A 22,192-nucleotide genomic window follows, 5' to 3' on the forward strand; every position below is an offset into this window, starting at 1 on the left:
AACGAAGCTAAAAAATAAACCGTAAAATAATATTCATAAATCATTAGAAATAGGTTATACGAAAAAAAATCGATCAAATTATCGTTTCTTATCCGAGAAATGAGGCGCACACTCGCACAACACAGTACATAATCGATCTACAGGCTACAACAGATACTTGGCTAAACTCCAAAATTACGAATGCAGCCGCCAAGCCGTTCAATGCGCTCGCGCATTACGCTATTCAATTGTTTTATACTGTATATACAGTTTTTAATGAGATTCTACAGCCCATCCCACGATAGTAATATTAATGAAAACAGCGATCGCTTTTTAACCTTGAATTTTCACACCTTTTTTTTTCTTTTTTTGTTACAACTATGCGTATAAATAAATCGACAATCTTTTACAGCGTGTTATATAAGTAATATGAATATAATAATAAAAAATGGCTGTAATCAAGCGTATGAGCCGCTAAAAGAGAAATACCGCATTTAAATTTCTGTAAAAAAAAAACCTAAGCCAGTTTTCCATGTAATCGCATATTTTCAATTTTATTATTATTTACGATAACGATGACAAATTCATTTTGTAGCGTATGAAATAACGCCATCAATAACTAAGATTCGAACGTAGAAGCTTCAGGATGAAAGGCGAGAGCGCTACCAATATATACACATACATCAGGTTGACTGGCACAACACATTTTTGGTTTCCGCCCTTGGGGCCGCAGAATCTTTTACACAAAAAATACCTTAATACGTCTTACTTCTGTAACACGTACTTTAATAGTAGCAATATTATTTACAAAGACGAGTAAAAGAAAACCGCGAGTACCATTTATGATAATCTCCCGCTGGAGGAATTTAGGGAGTACCGTATTTCGTTATCATCTGCTGCAGAGTACGGGTACCGTATATAGCACTTATGACCTTTGCCAGACTTTTTTTTCTAGGTACTGAAGGCGGTATTCTTCCGTTATCAAAAATATTTTTTTTGGACTACATACGAGTATAAATAACCCGTTTCTCAACTTTTTCTTAACGCTTAAGTTATTAATTTTAATGTTATAATCGCACTCATTTTTTATCATCGGCCGTGTTGTAATTTTTACAATTTACTTATATAACGTAATGTAGAAAATTACAAAATACTTACATCAGATTTTGACGGTTTTCATTCTTAAAAAATCATTTTAACGTTCTACGTATGAAATAATATACAAGCAAGAATCTACGATGTAATTTCCAATTTTTCCGAAAGTTTATCTTTTACAAATTTCGGCTAACATTTTCTGCTGTTTTTAGAAAAACAAATCCTGTTTTAATCGCTAAGGGGTATGTATACGTTAAAGCGACTTAGCAACTCTATACCGGGAGTAAATAACCCGTCGTTTTCATCGCACATATTTTCATTAAAAAAAAGAAAACGACTAATTTGTCGTACCTTTCTTCGAAATCGGTTAAAACCTTTTTCATATTTCAAAATGAAACCTCGGACCTTTTACCATTTACAAGCTAAGCAAACACTTTAGCGATGAATTTCAGAGTCGGAGTTAATTACAAAAAAAAGAAAAGATTTAAATAAATTTCACAGTAATAATTTGTAAAACTTTAAAATAGAAGTTTGTTCCGTCGAGCGAATTTTTTTTTCACAATTCTACCCGACGTTTCGCTTTCGGGTTATAAGAACGTTCAACGATTCAATGAGGAACACCAAAGTAATAAAGCGAGCAAATAAACGATTATCCTGTTTACTCTATAATCGATAATTACTTTTTATAATGCGGCCGTAATACGGTCGGGATTTTTTTTATCGATTAAGTCTTTTAAATGAATCGCTGTTATAAATGATGTAACATTAGCGTACAGATACTGATAATCGTAATGACGTTTAATTCTCACCCGTAATCTAATAATAATCCAAGTAAAGGCCGTTAATAAATTTAATTAGTTAAAGAATGCTGCAAATAAATTAACCCCGCGTATATTATTAAAACATTCGTAAAAACAAAACAAAGCGTACTTTGATGATAATAAATATGAATATGCCGTATGAGGTAAGCGGGGAAAACTATTTATTCGCAACATTAATTACAGTTTACATAATTTATTTATAACAGCGCTTAGCTTCTATTTAATAATTTTGTTTCTTACACTTCGCTTAACCGCATTTCTCTTGAATTACAGTTAAAAAGGTCCGCTTCCGTCCGATGAACATGTAACATTACATGTTGTAAGCGTAATGAAGCGTCAGAATCGCATCGGTATTAAAAATTAACACCGGATTGCCGTTTATAAAAAAAGAAGAAAAAAGTGCATTTTAATTTGACCTTACAGCACCGGATTTGAATTTCAACATCGAACGCGATTTATAATGAAACGTAATTATAAGAAGCGAAAAAACGCAGTTTTAATACGAACTGCGCTTGAGGATTACGGATATCACAGAAGACTAGTCTCGGTGGTCTTTTAGTTTGAATACAAGATCGGTAAAATCATCGGTACAGCGTTTCCGCCTTTCATCCGGCAGATACAAGGTTCGAATTCAGTCAGGCTCACCATTTTTTTCACGCTCTACAAACTTCGTTGATTATCGTTAAAAAAATAGCTTTAACCGAGAACCTTTACTCTTAAGAGTAGCTTCGACTTAACCCGAAAAAATAAATACTTAAATAAGAATAAATATGCGACTAAATTTGTAATTTATATTACCGACCGGAAGCTTTGAGCTTATAATTATTAACGGTCGACCTAAAAATAAAAAAAATTGGGATCGGATGCAGCAAAAATAGAAAGAACGGTGGACTGCCGTTGTTGTTGACGTAAAACCGGTAGACTTATTGTACAACCGTATAGAACGGTCTATAAGCAGCCCAAACGTAACGCGTAAAACCAAGGATGGGTTTCCATCGGCTCTTCAGCACACAGGATTCAGCAGGGTCAGACTTACACCCGCACGACCGAAAGCGGGGAAGAATTGATCTAAGATAACGAAAAAGGTCGGGCGGTGAGAAAGGATACAGCTCGACCGTGGAGATCGACAGAATGTTATTCAGATCGATATAATTGTCGTTTCAATTATAATAAGATTTCGTTTACATTTACCAACGTGTTAGTTAAAACAAAATCACTTAACTCTTAAAAAAAAAAAAAAATAATATCCATCCGTATCAAATTTAGCGTAGCCTATTTCGTGTACAGTGGGACGCCGATTATACAAATTCCGTTTTTCCGGATCGCTTATATCCGATTATACAAATTCCGTTTTTCCGGATCGCTTATATCCGCACTAGGCGATTAAAAAAAAAACATATTATTGAAAAAATTCTAAAATATCACTCAACACTCAAAGCTTTACTTCAACAAGAAATGTAATTTTATCGATCTTTGTTTTTATCGGGTATTTTAATCGCTTTTTCGCGAATAAAATATCACAAAATAGAAGTAAATTTAGATTACTTTAAACTATTACAAGATTAACTTCTGAAAAAAATAGTTGGAAACGCATTAAACGGTCGAGGATGAACTACGATGTAACGACTTGCATCCAGGACCGTTACACGAAAAAGCTCATGAATATTTGTTTACCGTTAAAAACAAAAAAAAGCGGTTCTACAGATTCTTTATATAAAACAATTTTCTACTCGTATCAACATTAAAGTAAGTATAGATTACAGTATTTTTTTAAAACAGATTTGTTTTTTAAAGGCGTTTTGATTATCGTCCGTTTTTAACTTTTATTCTACTGAATGTATTGCAATTATTTCGATTTTTTTGTAATTTTTAAAAAATGATATTTTTTATTACACGCAGCAACTTACGTAGGGAAGTAAATTCTGATTCTTTTATTACAGATTTTTTTAAACTTATTACCGTATCTGTTTTTTAATACGATTTAAGTTCCGAGTAAATACGTATTCTTTTTACGTACGTCCTTAATTTTAATCGAAACCGTTTATTTTTTTTTACAATTTCACCTTTTTATTTAACGCGATAGCCGTTAAATATTAGAACGATACGTCCAATTAGTACGATAAACCTTTTTAATTTTCCAATTACCCGGATTCGCCCTTGCAAAAGTCGATTCGGATACTGAGGGTTCCACCGTAATTCAGCACAATACTTCGACGCACGAAAAAGGACTTACTAAGCATTCGTTGCCGTTTTTTTTTTTTTTTTTTTTTTTTTTTTTTAGTAAATTACATACAAAGCTGAACATCTTCCGATCATATTTAAATATTTGAAATAAATGACAAATTATTGACATATATTCATTTATTTAGCGACCGAGGAAATGTTGGAAATAAAATATGAAGCTCGAAACGAGCTAAAGGATATAATTACTGGAAACTATCATACACAGTCACCGGCACACGTAACTTAAATCCTAACTTTACTTATTTTCATTAAACAATGTATTAAAAAAAAAATGGTGGTGTTCGTTTATTTTTTAGTGGTGTTTTCAGTTTTACTTTTTATACGGACTTATAAACCCCGATATAATTTTTTCCCTTCCTTAAAAAGCTTAAAAAACTTTTGTTTGATAATCAGATAAAAAAAAATTTTGTAGCGTATGAGAAAATGCCCGACCGGGAATTCGGATCCAAAAACTTTTGGATAAAAGGAAAATACCCTACAACTACACCGCAAAGCACAATCGTAGCGTATTAACACAGAGAATTCCTGTACGCTACGGAAAACCAACGACCGATACAAAAATTAAGTAAATATAAATCAAATATTTTACGTAATAAATACTGTGCGATCGATTGATATGACGTTTAGAAAGCTTTTTAATTTGGCGCTAACATCAGGAAGCCAAAATTTAAAGGACTGAAAGTGCAGTTTTATATTTTCTATTTGTTTAATTTTACATCTTTTAGTTTTATTACATTTAAAGTTTGGATAGGCCTGAAAATACAAGAACGGCTGCCTGTAGGAACAAAATCTGTTTCTTTGATATAATCCTTCTTTCGAAAAGGATTCAGAAAGAGAGAGGGCAGGGGAGTGCAAGAATTAAGGAGGATGAGGCGGAAAGAGGGAGTGAGGGAGAGAGTTCTACACAAGGTGCACGGGAAAAAAATACTATTTTTATGCGCCTATCAATTAAAAAATATATATATATTTAAAGGTAAACATTCTATAAAACACGATCGATTTCTTTTAACTATTAATTTTTTATTCAGAATGTCGAAATACTAACACTATAATGCAACTTATTTACAAGCAGAAACGATTTTGTCTTATTGCATTTACTGAATGTATTCGATCGGCTTAAAATATTAGGGGAGATTTTTACACGATTTCTCACAATTATAAACCTTATTTTTCATACGGTGTCAAGGAAAGAACTACAATTCATAAAAGAAATACATTCAGAATTTTCCAGCACGACTTAAGTTCTACAGTCTCCGCGAATGAACTAACAGCTCGTTTAATGAACATTAAACGGTTCTGTCAGCATATGTGTCGATCTATTTGAAGTGACTCACTTTTGTTACGGTATGCATATCTATTTTTCTGATTGTATGGATTTACGGAAAAATCATAACTAAAACCGCACTAAATAATAAACTTTCTTTGCTACATAAACAGGCTATTTCATCGAAGAACAATTAAAATTTTGCTACGATTTATTTTTTCTTCGATAATGTTTACAAAAATAAAAATGAATTCTTGAAAAAATCTGTAAGCTACTCATTGAAATCTCAGTTTGGGTAAGTTTTACAAGCATTTTTGAATCAAAATTGTATTAGGTTACTGGTATCGGTTAAGTTATCGTTAAATTAAGACCTACCATTAATAATTTAAAAATATTGAAAACGTCAACTTCAATAACATAGGGGCTAAATATTAAATAATGTTAAGCGCAAAGAAGACGAGAAATCACCTTGGAGAACTTATTTAGCGAGTCAAAATGGTATCGCTTTTAGCAGGTTTTTCACGATTTTTGAGAGGTTATAACTTTTTTATTTGTCATAAATATCTACAAAACCCTGCAAGTTGTGCAAATTTGAAATTTTTATCACCAGCTCCATCGGATATTTGAAGCGAAAATTTTAAGTTAAAAAAAAATTATTTCCAAAAATTCATAAAGATTTAGGGGTACGTATATCACCATTAATATTATTATTTATGATAAGATTACTGACATACACCTACGTACAAAAAAATAATTCTAGCCGAGAATAAAAAGGATTTAGAAGAAACAATGAACGGCATAGATGAAGTCCTACGCAAGAACTATCGCGTGAAAATAAACGAGAACAAAACAAAAGTAATGAAATGTAGTAGAAATAACAAAGATGGACCGCTGAATGTGAAAATAGGAGGAGAAAAGATTACGGAGGTAGAAGAATTTTGTTATTTGGGAAGTAGAATTACTAAAGATGGACGAAGCAGGAGCGATATAAAATGCCGAATAGCACAAGCTAAACGAGCCTTCAGTAAGAAATATAATTTGTTTACATCAAAAATTAATTTAAATGTCAGGAAAAGATTTTTAAAAGTGTACGTTTGGAGTGTCGCTTTATATGGAAGTGAAACTTGGACGATCGGAGTATCTGAGAAGAAATGATTGGAAGCTTTTGAAATGCGGTGCTATAGGAGAATGTTAAAAATCAGACGGGTGGATAAAGTGACAAATGAGGAGGTATTGCGGAAAATAGATGAAGAAAGAAGCATTTGGAAAAATATAGTTAAAAGAAGAGACAGACTTATAGGTCACATACTAAGGCATCCTGGAATAGTCGCTTTAATTTTGGAAGGACAGGTAGAAGGGAAAAATTGTATAGGCAGGCCACGTTTGGAATATGTAAAACAAATTGTTAGGGATGTAGGATGTAGAGGGTATACTGAAATGAAACGACTAGCACTAGATAGGGAATCTTGGAGAGCTGCATCAAACCAGTCAAATGACTGAAGACAAAAAAATAAAAAATAAAAAAATAATTCAAATTGTGTATGCCATCCCTGCCTCTTGAAAAAAATTGGCAAAAGTGAAATTTCACCGTTTTTGATGTTCAACTTTATTGGTAATTTTCTCATAGAAAGAAAAGAGGTAAATTAAGCACTGGACCAATCTTTTATCTCGAGAAAATATGAACAAGTTTTTTTGTTTCATCCTTCCAGGATCAATAAGTTTTTAGTTATGATTTTTTTCCGTAAATCCTTACAATCACAAAAACAGGTATGAGTACCGTAACAAAAATGGCCGCCACAGGTAAACTGTTTAAATAAAAAATAGTTTTAACGTCCTGAAACATGTAGGAAACAAGTTGTTAAGTTTAAATTTTTTTTGAATTGGTCAAGAATCCACCTTTGGCTCACTTAAACGGACAGACCCATATATCAAGCCTTTTACAAATTTTATTGTCGTGCATAATAATTAAACAAACATAAAAATTAAAAATATCACGACGATCTACGTTAAGTAATAACAAACTTTATAAAACAAATTACGATAAAATTATAAAATATATTTAGCATTTTTAAGAAAATAATATTTTAAATTGGCCAATAAAAATAGTATAATAAAGAATAATTACTATTACGTTTAAAAATTACTTGTGCCTGAATTTAATTACAAAAACGTTTTTCAAAAACAAAAAAAAATTATGAAATACACAGCGTTTTACAGTTACGAAATAGTACTAGCATTATTTCAATTTCACCACGTATAAAAATTCCCATTTAATACATTAATAAACTCTCATGAAATCTTTAAAAAAAAATGATAACTTTTATCGAGACAAAAAAGACCAAAGGTTTGAATGTATTTTCAGGCGTACTGCAATGAATGAAATACATTAATAGTGAACTACAAACAAAGTAGCTCTTTGTTTAAATCGACCTAGAGATATAAAAATTATGACTTTTATCATAGCGTAAAAATAAAAGTTAATGCGTGCAACTTTTGTAGGAAATATTTTTGAAACTTTTGACCAAGGGAGCGGTCCCTTCCTCGCCGGTAAAGATTTTTTATATCTACTTCACGAGTTAAGTCAACTTTTAAAATCTACGAGGGTTATCCTCAAAGTAAAGACCGCTAGGAAATTTTTCTCCTTAAAGTTAGCAAACCTGTGTCGTTCATGACCACGTTACTAATGGACACACTGCATTGTTGTCTGTAAGTTGTCGCGTTGTAGTACCTTTGATATTACCGAGTTATTACGTTATAAAATGTATAAGAAAATCGATATTACCGATAATACGCGGGGTCATACGTTTTTTAAACCATCAAACACTTAAGCCGGTTGAAATTCATAAGCAGTCGGTTGCCGTATACGGTGATAATGTAATGAATGAAAGAAACATCCGAAAACGGTGCGAAAGGTTTAGAAATAACAGAATTAATGAGCACGATGAAAAACATTTGGGGAGGCTCTCGATAATCACCGAGGACTTGTTGAAACGCATCGAATCTTGGAGAGCTGCATCAAACCAGTCAAATGACTGAAGACAAAAAAATAAAAAAATAATTCAAATTGTGTATGCCATCCCTGCCTCTTGAAAAAAATTGGCAAAAGTGAAATTTCACCGTTTTTGATGTTCAACTTTATTGGTAATTTTCTCATAGAAAGAAAAGAGGTAAATTAAGCACTGGACCAATCTTTTATCTTGAGAAAATATGAACAAGTTTTTTTGTTTCATCCTTCCAGGATCAATAAGTTTTTAGTTATGATTTTTTTCCGTAAATCCTTACAATCACAAAAACAGGTATGAGTACCGTAACAAAAATGGCCGCCACAGGTAAACTGTTTAAATAAAAAATAGTTTTAACGTCCTGAAACATGTAGGAAACAAGTTGTTAAGTTTAAATTTTTTTTGAATTGGTCAAGAATCCACCTTTGGCTCACTTAAACGGACAGACCCATATATCAAGCCTTTTACAAATTTTATTGTCGTGCATAATAATTAAACAAACATAAAAATTAAAAATATCACGACGATCTACGTTAAGTAATAACAAACTTTATAAAACAAATTACGATAAAATTATAAAATATATTTAGCATTTTTAAGAAAATAATATTTTAAATTGGCCAATAAAAATAGTATAATAAAGAATAATTACTATTACGTTTAAAAATTACTTGTGCCTGAATTTAATTACAAAAACGTTTTTCAAAAACAAAAGAAAAAATTATGAAATACACAGCGTTTTACAGTTACGAAATACTACTAGCATTATTTCAATTTCACCACGTATAAAAATTCTCATTTAATACATTAATAAACTCTCATGAAAACTTAAAAAAAAAAATGATAACTTTTATCGAGACAAAAAAGACCAAAGGTTTGAATGTATTTTCAGGCGTACTGCAATGAAAGAAATACATTAATAGAGAACTACAAACAAAGTAGCTCTTTGTTTAAATCGACCTAGAGATATAAAAATTATGACTTTTATCATAGCGTAAAAATAAAAGTTAATGCGTGCAACTTTTGTAGGAAATATTTTTGAAACTTTTGACCAAGGGAGCGAGCGGTCCCTTCCTCGCCGGTAAAGATTTTTTATATCTACTTCACGAGTTAAGTCAACTTTTAAAATCTACGAGGGTTATCCTCAAAGTAAAGACCGCTAGGAAATTTTTCTCCTTAAAGTTAGCAAACCTGTGTCGTTCATGACCACGTTACTAATGGACACACTGCATTGTTGTCTGTAAGTTGTCGCGTTGTAGTACCTTTGATATTACCGAGTTATTACGTTATAAAATGTATAAGAAAATCGATATTGCCGCCGACTGTGAAATACGCGGGATCATACGTTTTTTAAACCATCAAACACTTAAGCCGGTTGAAATTCATAAGCAGTCGGTTGCCGTATACGGTGATAATGTAATGAATGAAAGAAACATCCGAAAACGGTGTGAAAGGTTTAGAAATAACAGAATTAATGAGCACGATGAAAAACATTTGGGGAGGCTCTCGATAATCACCGAGGACTTGTTGAAACGCATCGATGATGAAATCAGAAAAGATCGTCGCTCTGGCCCTTCTTTTTCCTGATGTTTCAAGAGTTGTTATCGGTCGCACTATTTACGTCCTTTTAGCCCTCAGAAAGGTTTGTGCACGTTGGATGCCGCACGTCTAAACGGAACGTCACAAAAAAATCCGAATGGGATCTGCTTTGGAATTTTTGATGCGCTACACAGAAAAAGGTGACGATTTTCTTACTACAATCGTTACCGGCGATGAAACATGGATTTCGTATTATACGCCAGAGAGAAAACAGCAGTCAAGTGAACGGCGTCATACTCGATCACAAACTACACCGACAAAGGTCAAACCGCAGCCATTTGGACGAAAACTGATGACCACAGTCTTTTGAGATCAGTATGGCATACTGCTGATCGATTTCATGCCACGTGGAACGAGTATAAATGCAGAAGCCTACTGGAAAACTCTACGTAAGTTACAGCGCGCCATTCAAAATCGGCGACGTGGGCGACTGAACTTCGGCGTCGTCCTGCTGCACGATAATGCACGTCCACATGTTGCGGGTTCGACACGTGATTTACTGAAAATATTTGGAAGGAAAATTTACGATCGCCCACCATATAGTCCGGACTTAGCTCCTTCTGATTACCATTTGTTTGGGAAATTGAAAAAATTTTTTAGCGGTAAGCGATTCTCAGGTGACCGTGAACTTAAAAATGCTGTAAATCAGTGGCTAAATGGACTGGCGGCAGAAGAATACGACAACGGTATATTTTAGCTGGTGTATCGCTACGATAAATGTCATAATTCGTGCGGCGATTATATAGAGAAGTAATATAAGGTATGTAGTTTAAGAGTAATAAAAACCGCTTATAAAGTTTTCAGAATAATTTTTTTTTACAACGAAACGGTCTTTACTTCAGAGATACCTCTCGTTAATCGACTGTGCAAACAAACCGTTAAAAAAGTAGAATCGCTAATCTACATTTGAACTAATAAAATATCTACAATCTATTAATTAAATCCGATCTTTAAAATTGAACAAATTAATTCTAAATAAAACTTTTAGTTAATAATAATTATTTTATCAAAATCATATTAATTACTCGCCGTAAAAAATCACAATAAAATTACAATTACGATTACTGAACGTTTGAAAATAACAATGACGATAAGAAATTATCAATGAAGGCCGATCGAACTAAAGAGCAGAGCTACTGAATAGATAAATAGTGACACAATGTAAATAACAGATAAAATATATTATAGAAGATAACTAAAATACCATTATTATAGATAATTATCCAAAACCGCTTTTAAATAAAGAAAGAAAATTCGTCAAATATAGCTTTAGCAGCCGAGTACACATCTAAAACAATTATAGAATGCTATTATCTCATGAACACTCGTATTTTACACGTAAAACATAACGATAAGTAATAAAACAATCGATTTTAAAGTCAAAAATCACCGCATGTTAGTATCGGTTTACTCATTTATCAAGGTTAAATCAATTTAGCAGTATATTTAGGAAAACGATATATATCTTTCTGATAAATTATAAACGTGTTGATCGCCGCAACACATTTTGGTTTCCGCCCCCTGAGCAACGGAATGTTTGTCAAGGTAAAATACATTACAGTGTATCCCCGCTATAACGCGGTTATCGGGGGACTAACGTGTCACCCGCGTTATAGACTATCCGCATTATTGCGAGAAGTAAATTTTAAATCGCAAAGGGATCAATAAAATAAAATAGGCAAAAATTCAAGCGATAATGGTTTAATAGAAAAAGCCAATATAGTATAATGTGTACTTACATAGAAACAAGTTAACTGCGGAAGATATGATATTTTTTCTTCGAATGTAAAGTATTCTTTTTTAAATAAGAAGTTATTGTTTTTTGTTTCTTCTTTATAATATATGACTTTATACTTTGGAAACGCATTAAATGACGATCATCACTATCACTTTGTTATTCCATCCCTGCTATTACACTATTTATATTTTCCAGAACGTCTTTTATTGCAACACCTTCCCCTTCTTTCTTCGACAAATTATCCTTAAGTTTTAGAACCGAGTTAACAATTTCTTCGTCGGTCATCTAATGGGCAACAGGTTTGTCTTCTTGAACCCGCTCATTGAGATCGCCGATACATGAGGACGTTGAAGATGCCAATCACGGTCGCCTTCGATCTAGAAAGCCACCTGTCAAAACAGCAATTGCTGCCGCAGAGGACGGATTTAACCTAACTGACGCCTGGCGTCGAGAACGGAACGCAAAGCAGAATAACCAAATCCAATGTATTACTCAAAAGCCGCCGGGTTTTGACTTGCCTCGGTCAACGCTAAACAGAATACGAACTCAGCACGGTAGGTGCGCCTATTTCCTGTACAAATGGGGTAAAACACCAACCACCCTTTGTGAGCGTGGTGAAAATCAAACTGTTAAACGCATCAAAAAAGTTTGCCCTAGGACAGGTTATGAAGATTTCCTGATGGCGACTCCAGAAGCAGTAGCTTATATTAATTTGTTAAATGTTTGTAATTTTTTACTGTAATTGGTGTTGTGTTTTGGTGCCGTACGCTTGCAGACAATTCTTGGCCGGTTGAATTTGACAATTCCAGTGCGTGTTCGTCAGTAAAAATACGAACGTTTGCCGTTTCAATGTCTTCTGTATTACTCTGTAACAATACCGACCAACAATTTTTAATCGTAAAAGAATTTACGTTACTCCATGCTGTTCTAGCGCTGTATACAACACTTTTTAACGACACAGTTTTAAGAAATTCCGTTACTTGTAATTCAGCGTTGACGATAGCGGTCAGTAGCTCTTGTCGGTTCTAAGCTTTAAATGCCGAATAACTCCTCGGTCTAACGGTCGGATCAAAAACGTGCTGTTCTTGAGTAAAAACATTGCGATTATTTCCCCTTTCCTTTAGGTTTCAGCAACTCAGTAGGCGGATGAGTACGGCAGTTATCAAGAGGTACTAAGGCTTTTTCTTTCGATTTTCGAACTCGTAAATAATTTTTAACACGAGGTACAAATTCCTCGTTAAACCGCGTTAAACAAATATTACACGTCACCAAGCGTTTTTACTATTTTTAAAAATAATCGGTAACGAATTCATATTAACGTGTTTGAAGCGACGTGGGCTGGCGATGAGCAAAGGCTTCAATTTATGATTTGCTCACTTATCGGCACGTAAAAGAAAAGTTACCCTTTCTTTGTTCATTTTCATACCGGACATATCCGATATGAAAATTAAATGCGAAGCGGACACCAAATATGTTTGGTGTCCGCTTCGCATCTAATGTTGTTGTAAGCAATAGTTTACAATAAAAACCAGTTTCATCACGATTGACGACGAACTGTTCGTCACTGAAGTTATTCTCTTCTATAACCGATTGCAATATTGTTTATGAAAGATTTTCGGCTGCCGTCGCATCTGCTAAACGAGATTCTCCTTCGATATTTACTTGGCCTATGCCACGACGGATTTTCATCGCGTTAACCGACGCGATGCTAGAAGCGTTGATCTTCTCCATTATTAATTTGTTCGTGAAAATTTAGCGCCTGAGCTTGAAGTATTGGGTCTGATAGGGGCACTCCTTCACTCCGTTTTTGCAAAAACCAAAGGTACATACACTCGTCTACAACATTAACATCACAGAGTCTAACCTTTTTGAGATCAAGTTCGACCGTTTCATCTACCAAATCGATAAAAGAACGCGGTTTATCTTCTTGTTTCACCCAACCACGTATAGTGCCTTCAGGCACACCGAATTCCCGGGATAAACTGGCTTTCGAAAGACCTGCCTTAACCTTTTCAATAATTTTTCATTTTTCCTTTACAGAATACGTTTTAAACCACATGTTGGGCAAATACGAATGAAAACCAACACTAAAAAAATCTAATAAATTAACCGACGTAATAAAACTTAACGATACCGATAAACACAGTGAAAGCAGCTCGGAATAAATCATAATACGTAATAACATTCACATACTATATACTGTTAATTGCACTGGCAGCGCATTGATGGTCTTATCGCTGTTATAGGAAATGAGTCGTGTGCAGTATATCGTAACAATTTCTCCTATTCTATATTAGAATCGTAGTTTACTTTTACTCAATCATGTTTTTGCGAATTCCAAGGCTTTAAAATCGTCCGTGACTAATTGACAGATGTAATATTAGAAGCGCATTGTTGACGATTTCAAAGGATTTATGATGGGTTTTAAACCGATATTGAATACGTGGTAGGTTGACTAGCATATCTTGGTCCTATTTTATTTTTTCAGATTTTTTCTGGGGGACAGGTTATAATCCGCGGTATATCGGGGCTGTACTGTATTATGCTTATTTCTATACTGCATCCTGAATCATTAGCTACACTATCTATGAAGATGAGTAAAAAAAAACTGCGAGTACCATATATGATACTTGTTTTCCGCTGGAAGAATTAAGCGAGTACTATATATTGTTCTTATCAACCGACCCAGAATAAGAGCACCGTACGGCACTTAAAAACCTTAGCCTTTATTTTCCAGGTACTGCAGGCAGTATTTTTACGTTACTATAATTATTTTTACGCAATATATAAAAAGTTTTTCTCAATTTTTTATTAACGAATAACACTCATTTTTCAGCTGCCCATTGGTTGTAATGTATTTTTTACAATTTACATAACGTAATTTTTGAACTTACAAAATATACTAAATCAGATTTTTACAGTTTCCATTCTTTAGGATTTATTTATTTTTTTTTTTTTACGATCTTTCATTTATTATTGATACTTTATTTTATTTACAACAATATTGAAATATTATATATTACGAGGGTAAGTCGATTATTATCCGCAATTTAGTTATATTTTTTTTATGTTGGTAGTACTGTCGTGTTGCGTAGATGACGCACGTGTGGTTTAATTTTTGTTATGTCTGTGCAGGTTTGATGGTGCTAGGTTAGTTCCGTTATCGCTGCACTGCCGTCAACCATGGCTGCTCCGCTTTCTGTTTGCACCAAAGAAGAGCAACGTTCAGCGGTCGGAAGGTGTATCAAGGGCCGAAATTCATCGAAGACTTTCGGTACAGTGTGTTGCCGCAACGGAGTGGCTAAGAACGGATTGAAAAATTCAAAAGTGGTAGCACAAGTGTTACGCACGACGAAGGAGCCACAAATGAGGAAAATATTGAGCGTGCACGTGACATGGTTTTCTTAGACAGACGACTAACTATCGATGAAGTGGCACATCGTCTGCAAATTAGTCACGGTTCTGACACTGAAATCATCCACAACAGACTTGAGTTTCATATAGTCTGTGCAAGATGGTTCCCAAAACGACTCATACAGTCGCATAAACAAACGCGCTTGGACATCTGCCAAAAAACATTTGGATCGCTACGGTAACGAATCTTCTTAGACAGAATCATCACCGGTGACGAAACACGGATCCATCGTTACGAGCCGGAGAGTAAACGACAGAGTATGGAATGGAAACATCCAAATTCGCCCTGCAAAACCAACCATCCGCAGGAAAACTGATGCTTACGGTTTTTTGGGACTCACAAGGCCCAGTACTGGAACATTATGAGGAAAGGGGCACGACAATAAACAGTGTGCGTTACAGTGAGACGCTTACTGCCAAGCTGAAACCTGCAATTCGAAGCAAACGCCGAGGACTGCTGTCGAAAGGTGTTGTGTTGTCGCACGACAATGCCCGTCCACATACTGCTGCCCGCATTGCTGAGACGCTCCAGAAACTCAACTTTGAAGTACCGGCTTATCCTCCGTATAGTCCTGATCTTGCCCCTTCTAACTACCGCTTGTTTGGTCCTGTCAAAGAGGCATTAAGGGGCCGTCGATTTATCTCAAACGAAACAGTGAAAGAAGCGGTGCATTTCTGGCTCGCAACTCGACCGAAAACCTTCTTTTATGAAGGTATCAGGAAGCTTGTGCATCGATGGGCCAAGTGCGTTGAAATACAAGGGGACTATGTTGAAAAATGATGTACATGTAAGTTTCCTATTTGTATTGGAATAAAATTTATAACTATATTGCGGATAATAATTGACTTACCCTCGTAGTATTAAAACTTATTTAAACATTCTATGTATATACACTGTTTCACTTTATTTAAAAATTACTTTCATACATTTTTCGGGTAACATTTTCCGCCGTTTCTAAACAGGCAAGTCCTGTCTTAATTAGAAAGAACTGTATGTTAAACAACTCGGGAATTCTAACCTATCGCTTTCATTACTCATTTTTACATTTAAAAAAAAACAACAAAAAAGCAAAATGTACGAGGGTTATTTTTTTTCAAGGTCCGACCGGTCACGAAATTAAAACCACAGTGAAAATAACAACTTTTTTATTTGTAACAAATGCTTACATAGTTACGCTATTTCTCTATAGTCGCCACTCCGATTTAGACATTTGTCGTAGCGTGGTACCAACTTTCCAATACCCTCGTCATAGAACGGAGCCGCCTGTGTTTTCAGCCGTGTTTCTACGCCGGTCTGTAGCTCGATGTCTGTGCCAAAATGTTGCCCTCCTAGCCAGCGTTTCATGTGAGCAAAGAGGTGAAAATCGGATGGAGCAAAGTCCGGGCTGTATGGGGGGTGATCAAACACTTCCCGACGAAAACGCTGCAGGAGCTTCTTTATTACAGCTGCAGTGTGCGGCCGAGCATTGTCATAGAGAAAAACAATGCCTGACGACAACATTCCTCTCCGCTTATTCTGAATTGCTCTTCGTAGACGTTGATGAGTCACGCAGTATGAGGCTGCAGTGATGGTCGTGCCACGTTCCATGAATTCCACCAAGAGAACTCCATTCCGGTACCAGAACACAGCGGCCATACGCTTTCTGTTGGAGAAGGTTCGCTTGAACTTCTTCGGTTTACTGGGAGAATGAGAATGCATCCGCTGTTTGGATTGTTCTTTTGTTTCTTCAGTTTCGAAATGGACCCGTGTCTCGTCCCCCGTGACAATTTTGTTCAAAAAATCTTTCCTTCATTGTGGTAGCGCTGGAGAAACGTTAGGGAGGCGTCCATCCTCATTGTTTTGTGATGGTCGGACAGCATCTTGGGAACCCATCTCGCATACAGTTTGAGGTACTGAAGTCTGTCACTCACAACGGTGTAGAGAGCTGACCTTGAAATTTCAGGAAACGAATCACTCGATACAGAAATTGTGAACCGACAATTTTCTCGAATCGCCTCATCCACTGGCTCGACGAAATCATAGGTTGACATTCGCTTGCTTCCCTGACCGCCTGCTTTAAAGTTCCTGCACCATTATCGCACTTTGTTGTCGCTCATTGAAGTTCCACCGTACACATTACTTATTCGTCGATGAATTTCAGCCGCATTACACCCCTCAGCCTGAAGAAATCGAATTACCGCACGCATTTCACACTTGGCGGGAGATTCTATTGTTGTAGACATGTTTACGTGCTAGCTGTATGTTCAGAACTAAACGAAGTGACGCGGCGTGATTGAAGGCCGTACTAGAGACGCTGCGCAACACATATGCGCAAAGGTTCATCCGATTTTTGCGCGGGTTTTTATTTCGCGGCCGATCGGACCTTGAAAAAAAATAACCCCCTATAAGGTACTACAAAAACAACAAGTAAAGTCGGCTACGTAAAACAAACAAAACTTTCGCTGCAAAATTTTCAGTAAACATCACTATTTAATCCAGTATAATTGTGTAAACCATGTGTTCTAACAGAAGAAACATAACCGTTATTATTTAAAAAGCTGAGTACCAAATGCGGTACTCTGCCTTCTGGATAAATTGCATAAGTACCAAATACGGTATCCATGACATTCAATCTATTAAATACACTTGTACATCCGAGGAAAAACAGTGAAAATTATTTTCTTTCAAAATATCAATTAATACAATACTACCCCAAAGAATATCATACAACGTAAAAGAATTTAAAGGATAAAATTAAGAAATCTTTTTAAACATACCTAATGAACCGATATTCTCAAAACATCAAAGGAAACACTCATACATAATTTTAAGATACAGCGAAAAGGTAAAAACAATAAAAAATGTAGCTAATACACTAAAAAACTAATACACCACAATCGCTATAAAACAAACTTCAGTTTATTTATACTTCAATGAAAAACAATGCACCAATCCTAAAACATTAGTTTTATGGCCATTTTTTTAACAGATTAATTATAAAAGACCTTACCGACTAGATGAAATGCATTAAAGAACATAAACTAAAATACTGACACAATATTAGAAAAATAATACTGAACACAATATACTGTTTTCCTTATTAATCGACTTAACCGGCACCAATATACTGCTAATTAAAAAATTTGTTAATCCAATTAATATGACTCATAAAATGGTACGAGTAATATTTATTTATACAATGCTCACCGATATAATGTGAATTCTAATACGCTGCAAGTAAATTATATCTCCTAACATTCTCATGAAAAGTTCCATCTTTTAAAACAGTTTTTATTACAATTTTAATATTATTACAAAATTAATTAAAATTTTAAATATAAAAATATGCAGTTCTAAAACTGCTGCTTAAAACCTTTGCCGACTATTAAATAAAATAAGCAAATAGAAAGTAATTACAGATTTAAGGTTTGTTAACAAAGATTAACTATTTTAATAGATTAAAGACCGCAGGTGATGAAACAGATTTAACATATATGCTTATGGTATAGCAGGTGGAATATGAACCGAATCAAATAACAACCAACAAAGAAATAATGTATAATGTAACTAAAAAAAAAACAAGGACAAAAATGTCGTGATGAAGATGAACACAATAACAAAGCTACCATTGTTTATTCAAACCTAGAAATATTTGATGCAATTGCATCGGCAATCAAGTGACTTGAAGAATAGAAGAAAACATTAATTTAGTAACTCTCGTAATAGATTGTAAAAATACTCCAGGTAAAGTTACATTTAAAACCAAATTCTACTACAAGAAAACTTTTTTAAGTCAGAACACATCATTAGTATTATTTATGGAATGTTTTAATAACTTATGTTTTAACATAAGTTATTAAGGTAATTTTTTTTAACTGAATTGTATATTACACAAAGGCACTGAAGAAGTACCTAATTAAACTTTTTATTTCTGAACTTTGTTGTTCCAAATACAAACATTTTTTTAAGAGGATCAAATCTCATGAAATGAGATTAGCGACAGTTTCAAGCTGTAGTAAGTAGTAGTAGCAATCTGTTTATCAGAATAAACAAATTCCTTATATTCATCAAATAATATCAAAAAGTGATTCATATGAAGACCAAGGCTATTCCCTGATATACCACCAACATGAATATGACAAGTGTCTGTCTTTCGGTGCAGTATAATCACAGAGCACAAGTTCAGTCATAATAAAATCTACCCTAAATTAACATAATAGTAACTAATAGATTGATTACTATTTATTTATATTTTGGAACATTTAATTCATAGAAATAAAATCTTTTTACATTATTTTCTCCACTGCAGATTGATAATGTCTCTACCTTTCATCTTTAATTTACGGGTTTAAAAACTTGTCAGGATTGGCATTTTACATCCGATACAAGATTCATATTATATAAGTAACTGTAATCAAGCATGTTAGAGACAATTTAATGGGAAATTAATCTCACTCCTGTGGAAATAACCCACAAATAAAAGATGTATTTTAATAAAAACCTTTAATTATTATCAAAAATGCAATACTCAAGTATAAAAATTAGGTATCAATTTAAAAAAAAAAAAAATAGATTAAGGTCTTTCTGTTTACCATAAACACAATTTAATGATATATGTAGATGACAATCTGAATTGCCCAGGATGATGTGTGGGACTAAGCTGACATGTGGACAGGAAAATACACAACAAAAATCTGGTGTAGTGAGTCACAACAAATCAAGAAGCAACCAGACATACAAATTGAAGTAGCTACGCAGATCACAAATCTCTATACTAAATCAAAACCAAAAAGCCGACTCAAACCAATCACCTTTAACAGAACTCTTAGTATGGGATTTAATACTTCTTAAAAATGATTTCTACAACAGTGGCATATAACAAATCCTGAATATTTGAACAAGATAAAAAAAAACCGTTTTGGAGGGTAGAACAAGTATAAATTTATAAACTCAAAGGATGCTTAAAACTGTCAGAAATGGACTCCAAAACTACCACGTGAATTTTAATTGATTATTTTCATAGAATTTAGAACAGTTAGATATTCTTAGAAATATATGTTGACCTATAAAAGACCACTCTTAAAAATATGTTAACCCAATCGATAATTTATTTTCGACTAATAAAATAGTTATAAATAGGTTCATACCCAAAAGAATTAAAAATGTATTGCATCGATACAAAAAGTCTGAAAGCTAATCTCATTACAAGGATTTTCTCAATGCAGAGATATTAATTAGGTTTAAAAGAAAGAAGTTAAATGAATTACCATTAACACAAACACAATATATTGGGGCCGTCAAATTTTATCACGGAATCCGAGTAAATACATCAAAGCACGAAGTAAAAAGCATTTAATAGGTAAAAAAATTAATAAAACTCTTACTAATATAAGTATATACGCAGATTTAGGGAAAGTATTAATCTAGTAGTGATAATTCTAAAATATTTTATGAAAAATGCCAAAATCGTAACCGATTATAAAATAAAGTACTCTTATTTTGTAATTACACCTAAGGCTCTTTCATTTTACTTACATTTGTTCAGACGGATTAACACCCTCAATTAAAGACTTAAATACATATTCACTGGCGGTCCGAAACACAACATTTTTACCCTGGTGCACCCATTTTATTACTTCACTAGGAAACGTACTTATAAACGTGGACTGATCACCAGTAGTAGTAGTCCTTTCGACCGATCTTACACAAACGTAGAAATTTTGATTATTAATCCCTGGCTTTAATTTTATATATAAGGCCATTAATGATAAAGTCGAATTCGACCACAATTCACTAAAATCATGTTCACTATCACTGTCACTTATACTTTCAGAACACTCTCCGTATTCAGGATTTGTTGTTGCCCTAACCTTCATCCCACTGTAAAAATTGTATCCGCGCATTTCTACGATTATTTTAGAAAACATTTCGCTGCTTTGGTTAGTAACACTAGTCTCATTAATTACACTTATTGACTTAACTATTGGCACTAATTCGGACAGAACTTTTGCTTTAGAAACGTATAAAATCGTTAAAAAATAAGTAATGTAAATAGATACAGAGACCACGTCCCGCGCCATGTTTATTAAAAACAGACGGCGGGCTATATCGGAGAACTCTACCGGCTGTAAACCTATTTATACTGCAGATGTCACCGTATTATTGCTGAAAGCAGCACTGTACAACTAAACTTCTATCCCCACTAAATCAATACTGCAGATAAAATAAAACCGTATGAGGTGATATAATTTTGCTCCAGTTATCGTTTCTTTTTTTTTTAGTACGTGAATAATAATTAAATGTACTTGTACTGATGTGACAAATTAATTTTATTATTAAAATCTTATTAAATAGATATTTATCCATAGAAAATAATTAAATATAATGTAAAAATATAAAATAAAAATGCTCCTTTAAAAGCCGAAATGTTCTAAATTAATTATAAAACAAAATCATGCTTGGTGTTTGATAGGAATCTATTCTTGTCACAATTTCAGATGTTTAATTACAAGATGATAACAAGGAACCAGAAAAATGTTTATTTTCTCACATGTACCCCAGTTTGACCTTTTTAACTAAAGCTAGCTGAATCTAATTTTACTTTAAATGGATGTGTTGCCAATTTTCAGGATTATCATTGAATCACATGAAAATTTAATAATTGTTCATGTATTATTATAGGCGTTGTTATTACAATATAATTTTAAATATTTTTTATTCTGATTAGATATGGAGTAATTAACTAATCTTGTTACAAGATCCTAAAACAACCCTTTTATTGTTGTATATCATTAGAAAATTATTTATAAAAACTATTTCAAAAAAAAATAATGCTTAAATACACAAGAATTAATTTATTGCTTCCTTTAATGCATTAATGATGTCATATAATTTAATCATTACTAAAAAAGCAAAAATATTTTTTAGTTATTCTCATTATTTATTCTCCCACTTTACTTGTTTTGATAATTTAAATCATTCAATAACACAAAAGATTTTAAACCGCATTAAAATTTTGTTATAAATTTTATTAATAAGCACCATACAAGTTAAACC

The 22,192-nt window shown here is 33.6% G+C and overlaps 1 protein-coding gene across 6 annotated transcripts in view; it reads right to left on the reverse strand.

Annotated features, from left to right (window-relative positions):
• The window catches only part of uex (metal transporter uex), a 275,296-nt gene extending 254,073 nt beyond the window's left edge, over nt 1-21,223 (reverse strand). For all 6 annotated transcript variants that reach the window (XM_075365555.1, XM_075365556.1, XM_075365559.1 and 3 more), the window contains exon 1: nt 20,672-21,223. In XM_075365555.1, coding sequence (XP_075221670.1) covers nt 20,672-21,216 — 545 coding nt within the window. In that variant the 5' untranslated portion in view covers nt 21,217-21,223. The remainder of the gene's footprint in view (nt 1-20,671) is intronic.
• Between the last annotated feature and the right edge of the window lie 969 nt (nt 21,224-22,192).

This window comes from Lycorma delicatula, chromosome 5, assembly GCF_047948215.1.
Source record: "Lycorma delicatula isolate Av1 chromosome 5, ASM4794821v1, whole genome shotgun sequence".
Lineage (NCBI taxonomy): Eukaryota > Metazoa > Arthropoda > Insecta > Hemiptera > Fulgoridae > Lycorma > Lycorma delicatula.